Genomic DNA, 8,653 nt, shown 5'->3' with positions numbered 1-8,653 from the left:
GAGTGAGTTAAAAAGGAGCAACTGTAGGATGTCAAATGAGATGTTATATTTTACACTGCTGTCCTTTTCTGTTCAGCTGCTGCTTTTGATGCGCACAGCCGTGAAGTGTTTGTGAGTCAAGCCAAAGAAACCAAGCGTGTCTGACGTGTAAGTGGTCAGGAAGTGAAATGATATTCGTATTTGTATTTCTTTTTATCACAACAGATTTCTCTGTGTGCAATTCGAGCTGCTCTCCCCAGGGAGAGCGCGTTGCTATAATACAGCGCCACCCTTTTTTCTTTTTTTCCTGCGTGCAGTTTTATTTGTTTTTCCTATCGAAGTGGATTTTTTCTACAGAATTTTGCCAGGAACAACCCTTTTGTTGCCGGGGGTTCTTTTACGTGCGCTAAGTGCATGCTGCACACGGGACCTCGGTTTATCATCTCATCAGAATGACTAGCGTCCAGACCACCACTCAAGGTCTTGTGGAGGGGGAGAAAATATCGGCGGCTGAGCCGTGATTCGAACCAGCGCGCTCAGATTCTCTCGCTTCCTAGGCGGATGCGTTACCTCCAGGCCATCACTCCACAGACCATGAGGGAACACGAGTCAAAAGTGAAGAAGGAGGTGTTCCACTCACAATCCACACAGAACAGACCACTGCAGAGGTACAACCCAAACTGTTCGCCGTCTGATATGGGACATCTTTTCACTTTCAACAGGTACCAAAACTGATCCATGCATACACCATAATGTGCTAAAATATGATAAAAAAAAAAAAGGGGGGGGGGGCAGATGCTTGATCCACACATATTACAGAATCAAGTCACCCAGACAGAATCACACCAGAAACGACAAGAGATCGTGGTCGGCATTATGGAAATAACGCAGAGCTCCAGTCCTTATCACAACCATGTAGGGGAAATAACACGGTGAACACACTCAACCTGTCGGGACCGAGCAGATGATGGAACTGTTACCTATCTTACAATGAAAAAACAAAAAACAACAAAAAAACCACTGACCACACACAAAATAAATCTTTTCCAATTAAGTACACAATGAAGCAGTGACAAGGGTCTGTCTCTGTTTTATGCTTACTGCATTCAGTGGGAAATACACATTTTGAGGACGTGTCATAGACAGTACACAACACAGAAGCCGACACTAACACAAACAACATTACGGGGTCCACATTGAGCAGATTATGACAGAAGCCGACACCAACACAAACATTACGGTCCACATTGAGCAGATTATGACAGAAGCCGACACCAACACAAACAACATTACGGGGTCCACATTGAGCAGATTATGACAGAAGCCGACACCAACACAAACATTACAGTCCACATTGAGCAGATTATGACAGAACCCGACACCAACACAAACAACATTACGGTCCACATTGAGCAGATTATGACAGAAGCCGACACCAACACAAACATTACGGTCCACATTGAGCAGATTATGACAGAAGCCGACACCAACACAAACAACATTACGATCCACATTGAGCAGATTATGACAGAAGCCGACACCAACACAAACAACATTACGATCCACATTGAGCAGATTATGACAGAAGCCGACACCAACACAAACAACATTACGATCCACATTGAGCAGATTATGACAGAAGCCGACACCAACACAAACAACATTACGGTCCACATTGAGCAGATTATGACAGAAGCCGACACTAACACAAACAACATTACGGGGTCCACATTGAGCAGATTATGACAGAAGCCGACACTAACACAAACAACATTACGATCCACATTGAGCAGATTATGACAGAAGCCGACACCAACACAAACAACATTACGGGGTCCACACTGAGCAGATTATGACAGAAGCCGACACCAACACAAACATTACGGTCCACATTGAGCAGATTATGACAGAAGCCGACACCAACACAAACATTACGGTCCACATTGAGCAGATTATGACAGAAGCTGACACCAACACAAACAACATTACGGTCCACATTGAGCAGATTATGACAGAAGCCGACACCAACACAAACAACATTACGATCCACATTGAGCAGATTATGACAGAAGCCGACACCAACACAAACAACATTACGGTCCACATTGTGTAGATTATGACAGAAGCCAACACCAACACAAACAACATTACGGTCCACATTGAGCAGATTATGACAGAAGCCGACACCAACACAAACAACATTACGGGGTCCACATTGTGTAGATTATGACAGAAGCCAACACCAACACAAACAACATTACGGGGTCCACATTGAGCAGATTATGACAGAAGCCGACACCAACACAAACATTACGGTCCACATTGTGCAGATTATGTATAGAACATGGACATTCATAGCGGTCAAGTACACACAACGAAACAGAAAAAACAACAACCACGCAACCACAGACGAATATTATCACACAGCTAAAACTGAAGAAAAAAAAAGAAAAAAAGCTTTCATCATAAATCTGTGTGCTACTTGTTTCTGAAATGATGATAGTGGTGACGATGATGATACTTAAATAAAAATTAAAAAAAGATCATTTATAAAGGGGAATTACCATGTAAGTTGTCACCAGGATTTTTGATAACTACCTCCCCTGTCTTCACTGTCAATACCGTCCAAGACGTACAAAACGCCTCCACCCGTCCCAATCAGATCAGCGGGCTTACAGAGACATCACACTGAACCAGTAATGGCTCAACTTTTGATTGTTATCAACAACAACAAAAAACCTCAACATTAAAGCTGCAAAATCATGGACCATGTAAACAGTTTTCAATGCTGCTCACACCTTGTTTGTTACAGAAGGTAAACCAGGGAATAAAAAGAAAAAAAAAGAGATCCCCAACATTGAAAACACCTTGTTAGAGGGCGACCGTCATCCATCGGATGGGCTGGACCAACACTGTGAAGAGGCGAACAAGAAGAAGAAAACACCTTGTTGTATATGCAACATGAAGAGCATACCTCTAAAACCAGTGAACTTGGGGGCTAGAGGAAGACTTTTACTCACACACACACACTCTCACACACACACACACACATACGGGCACACCAATATGCACACACATGCCTTCCACATAAAAAAAAAAAAGGACTGCAAAGAACGACAGCAAGTCTCGAAGTTTGTGCTGTTTACAGCTCGGCCAGCTGCAGTGACACTTACAGTTTTCTCTGACACACACCTGGTGTTGACAATGGGCTCTGTTTCCACAATGCTCTGTTTCCACAATGCTCTGTTTCCACAATGCTCTGTTCTTTGCTGGACACACACCTGGTGTTGATGATGGGCTCTGTTTCCACAATGCTCTGTTCTTTGCTGGAAACAGATCTGGTGTTGACGATGGGCTCTGTTTCCACAATGCTCTGTTTCCACAATGCTCTGTTCTTTGCTGGACACACACCTGGTGTTGACGATGGGCTCTGTTTCCACAATGCTCTGTTCTTTGCTGGACACACACCTGGTGTTGACGATGGGCTCTGTTTCCACAATGCTCTGTTCTTTGCTGGACACACACCTGGTGTTGACGATGGGCTCTGTTTCCACAATGCTCTGTTTCCACAATGCTCTGTTCTTTGCTGGACACACACCTGGTGTTGACGATGGGCTCTGTTTCCACAATGCTCTGTTTCCACAATGCTCTGTTCTTTGCTGGACACACACCTGGTGTTGATAATGGGCTCTGTTTCCACAATGCTCTGTTCTTTGCTGGACACACATCTGGTGTTGATAATGGGCTCTGTTTCCACAATGCTCTGTTCTTTGCTGGACACACATCTGGTGTTGACAATGGGCTCTGTTTCCACAATGCTCTGTTCTTTGTTGGACACACATCTGGTGTTGATAATGGGCTCTGTTTCCACAATGCTCTGTTCTTTGCTGGACACACATCTGGTGTTGACGATGGGCTCTGTTTCCACAATGCTCTGTTTCCACAATGCTCTGTTCTTTGTTGGACACACACCTGGTGTTGACGATGGGCTCTGTTTCCACAATGCTCTGTTCTTTGCTGGACACACATCTGGTGTTGACGATGGGCTCTGTTTCCACAATGCTCTGTTCTATGTTGGACACACATCTGGTGTTGACAATGGGCTCTGTTTCCACAATGCTCTGTTCTATGTTGGACACACATCTGGTGTTGACAATGGGCTCTGTTTCCACAATGCTCTGTTCTTAGCACCAGCCACGCCCACCAGACACTGCTTTCAAAATACGAGATAAAAATACCCCTGGTCAATGTTTTAAGGAGAAATAACAGCACACCAGATAACTCTAACCCCTGTGCACTGCACAAGTCACACAATGAAAATGAAGCATTTTTGTTGCAATCATGACCATCCTGCAAAACATACCACAAGCATTTTCTAACCCAAAGATCAAATAACAAGGACAGCTGCCACTGCAAACATGAGCTTCTTTTTGTTCTTTTTTGTGTTTTTTTCAAAAATGTATCTGGTCAAGGCAGCCCCTTGTGACAGGACAGGTGCACTGAAGAAGGAACATTGTGACAGGACAGGTGCACTGAAGAAGGAACATTGTGACAGGACAGGTGCACTGAAGAAGGAACATTCACTCTCTGATCAGTATCGTAAACCCTACCATCGCACCATATCAGTTCGTAGATTAAGCATGGAACATTCACTCTCTAATTAGTATCATAAGCTTTGCCATCACACCATATCAGTTCACAGATAAAGTAAGAAACATTCACTCTCTAATCAGTATCGTAAACCCTACCATCACACCATATCAGTTCGTAGATTAAGCATGGTACATTCACTCTCTAATTAGTATCGTAAGCTTTGCCATCACACCATATCAGTTCACAGATAAAGTAAGAAACATTCACTCTCTAATCAATATCGTAAACTCCACCATCACACCATATCACTTCACAGATAAAGCATGGAAAAATTCACTCTCAAATCAATATCGTCAATCTCTAACATCACACCACATCAGTTCACAGACAAAGTATGGAACATTCACTATCTAATCAATGTCGTAAGCGCTGCCATCACACCGTATCACTTCACAGACAAAGCATGGAAAATTCAATCTCTAACCAATGATTATCGTCAGTCTCTACCATCGCACCACATCAGTTCACAGACAAAGCATTAAAATCTGAAAGCCCTTTGCATGCTCTGATAGACTGGTAAAAATGATTAAGGCAGATAAGTTAAAAAAAAGAAAAAAAAAACACACCACAAAACAATAATATAAACACACACAGTACTTTAATAATTATTGACCTTAAAGAAAAAAAAACCCACAAAAAACCCCCAGTGTATACATGTAATACTCTTATCACTATCCATACATGGAGTGGTCAGTTTCTGTGATCTACTCTCGGTGGGTACACTCTCTGTTCACTATCTACATTAGACAGGTCTACCATCTACATTAGACAGGTCTACCATCTACAAAGGAGGTATGTACAGTCTCTGATAATCTTCTGTACACAGAAGGTTCACTACACACACACACACACACACACACACACACACGTGTATATATCTCACAGAGCAGCAAATGACACAAGCTTGCTTCACTTTCTAATCACAGTCTGTGTAGGGAGAAGGATCAACCTCCTCAACATAACTTCTGATAACAAACAAAAAAACAACCACCAAAAAAACCAACAACAAAAAGTCTTCCTTAACACTTTCCATACGAACGGCGAAAGAGACGACGTTAACAGCGTTTCACCCCAATTACCATCATCAAAATATTGCAAGCGGAAGGCTCTTATACTGAAGACGTGAATGTTGACAAAGAATACCACAATTCTGATGACGGAAGCTAAAGGTTGGGTCATTCAGACACCCACTGGGGTCTGTGTAGAGGAGAAGAGAGGACTGGCCGTACTGAGTGAGTTAACACCACTGCTCACCAACATTTCAACAGTCATCCACAACAACAGCAATAACAACAACGGGGTTCTGACTGGGTTTTTCTTCTTCTTTTTTTTCAGAATAATACCTGTTGGTTTTGCTGTGTTGTTGTTGTTGTAGTTATTGTATTACTGCTGGACTGTTGATTCACAGTGTGAATCCACCCCCCACCCCCATGTCATCACCAGAAAAGGGACTATGACTGCCAAAATGGCGGAATAAAAACGTACACATGAGTGACTGAGGAGTCGCAGCCCACAAACGGAGAAGACCACGACGACGACGACGACGACAGTGTGAATGTGGGGACTTCTTGTGCAAGCGGTGGTCAACAATAACCAGTGATACTACTTCAGTCTTTCATCTCAAAGCTAGAATAAAAGGAGAAAAAAAAAAGACGAAAGAGAAAAAAAGGAAGTAAAAAAAAAAACCACAAAAAAACAAACCCAGTCAATCACGAAATCTACAGCACTGCAGATAGCAAGAGCCGTCCCAGTCTTTGAAAATAAAAACAGAACAACAACCGCAAGAAACAATCGACAGAACAACAACCGCAAGAAACAAATCATGACATGAACCATCAAAGAAGAAATGAAGAAGAGTGTTTGGTCTACAACTCTCAAGTGGGTGATGAATGACGCACACACACACACACACACACACAGTGTAAAACGATGAAATCATCATCACCTTGTCCTACATCAACAACTTCACAATACACAACTGCATGAACAGAAAGACCACGCTCTCCATTAACAGTACTGCCGGCCAGAAGAAGCGCTTCAGAGATACTCTGAAAGTCTGTCTGAAAGCGTTTGACATCAACCCTGACTCCTGCGAGGAATCTGCAGTGGACTGTGACAAATGGCGCTTCTGCTGTGCACAAAGGCGCCAAGTTGTGCGAGGCCAACAGGACTGCTGCAGCTGTTCAGAAGAGGCAGGCCAGAAAGTCACGGGCAAACAAGCTCCCTGACAATGATATGCCTGTCTTTGTCTGCCCCAACTGTCAGCGAACATTTCGTGCCCAGATTGGACTATTCAGCCATCTGCGCATTCACAGATGGACTCATGATTGGGACAGACACCGCCACTGGCATCCTAGTATAACACTCGTACACGTTCACACAACCCTACACCGCCACTGGCATCCTAGTATAACACTTGTACACGTTCACACAACCCTACACCGCCACTGGCATCCTAGTATAACACTCGTACACGTTCACACAACCCTACACCGCCACTGGCATCCTAGTATAACAGTGATACATGTTCACCTTCAGTACAGCCGATACTGATACAAATGGATTTCATTTCAAAGATTGTACATCAACTATCCCACACAAATCTGGTCCCCCCCCAAAATGCTTCCCCACAAAAGGAAGTTGTGCAACAGTGCATACACAGCACATTAAACACACACAAGCATCCATGCTTGGACACACACACACACACACAGAGGTGAGCAGATAAAAACCACCCAAGCTATACATTGTGCATCAAGTACGATAAACCACCACCACCACCACTAATCCTGCAATGTCTTCATTGTCTTCCACGAACAGCGGTGAAAACCCACTCCAAAACAACTCCCCCCCACCTCCCCCATCTCAAAGTCTCACACACAGAGGGATGTGTATGTATGTGTGTGTGGGGATGTGTGTGTCGGGGGGGCAATGTGTGTGTGTGTGGGGGGGGGGGGCAATGTGTGTGTGTGTGCCAGGGGGAGGGGGAGATGTGTATGTATGTGTGTGTGTGTGTGCGGGGGGTTGTCAGAGAGAGTCACTGAGTGTGTGAGTATGTATGTGTGTGTGTGTGTGGGGCGGGAGGGGTTGTCAGAGAGAGTCATTGTGTATGTGTGTGTGGGGGGGGCTTGGGGGGGGATTGTCGGAGTGAGTCACTGCGGCGGCGTGGTGGGCGTGACCAGGCTGGTCTCCTCCATGTGCAGCACGCTGCCCATGCCCGTGTCCGCCTCGTCCTCCGACTCCGAGGGGGCAGCCCGCACCTCCTTGTACCACTTCATCGTCAGGCTGTCCACCTTGCTGCGCCCCTCACGCACCTCCTGCACACACACACACACACACATACACAGACATATGCATACAGACGCACACAGACGCACACAGACGCACACATAGGCACAAAGGCATATACACATGCACACACACACACAGACACACACACACAAATGCACACAGACTTACACACATACACACACACAAGCACGCACGCACGCACGGACACACACACACACACACAAGCATGCACACGCACACACATACACACACACACATCTGGCCTATCTTAGTTCAAGTTATACAAAAAATACACGGCCTGTTTTGCACCCATTTCATGTCACACAACAATCACACAAAAGTTTCCACCAGTTCATTTTTTTTTTTTTTCAGCAGTCAATAACCCTGAACCCTGAAGCCTAGAACACCCTTCCCTCCATCACATGAAAACTCCTGGGTTTGTTTTTCAGACAATGACACCCTGACGTGACAACATTGGACACTGCTTTGTGGTCAAAGAAAATACTAAAAAAAAAACCCAACCCCCAAACTGTGTGGACTGCTCATTGATTTACCTTAACCCTTTGAGCCCTGATTTCCTGAGCAACTTTAACCCTTCTGCCTGAGCTCCTGAGCCAAAATTTGCAAATAATTGGTATTGAACCCTTTGAGCCCTGACCACCGCTTTACTGGTGGCACAGAAAAATGACATAATGCCCGGCCACCGGTTGAGCGGTGCGTAAACACTTGA

The 8,653-nt window shown here is 44.6% G+C and overlaps 1 protein-coding gene across 2 annotated transcripts in view; it reads right to left on the bottom strand.

The window, feature by feature from the left end:
- Positions 1–271: 271 nt before the first annotated feature.
- Positions 272–8,653, bottom strand: part of LOC143300142 (sodium/hydrogen exchanger 8-like) — a 45,537-nt gene continuing 37,155 nt past the window's right edge. For both annotated transcript variants that reach the window (XM_076613678.1, XM_076613679.1), the window contains one exon: positions 272–7,949. In XM_076613678.1, the coding sequence (XP_076469793.1) occupies positions 7,785–7,949 (165 nt within the window). In that variant the 3' untranslated portion in view covers positions 272–7,784. The remainder of the gene's footprint in view (positions 7,950–8,653) is intronic.

This window comes from Babylonia areolata, chromosome 26, assembly GCF_041734735.1.
Source record: "Babylonia areolata isolate BAREFJ2019XMU chromosome 26, ASM4173473v1, whole genome shotgun sequence".
Classification (NCBI taxonomy): Eukaryota; Metazoa; Mollusca; class Gastropoda; order Neogastropoda; family Buccinidae; genus Babylonia; species Babylonia areolata.
This window is presented reverse-complemented; position numbering and strand designations above follow the sequence as displayed.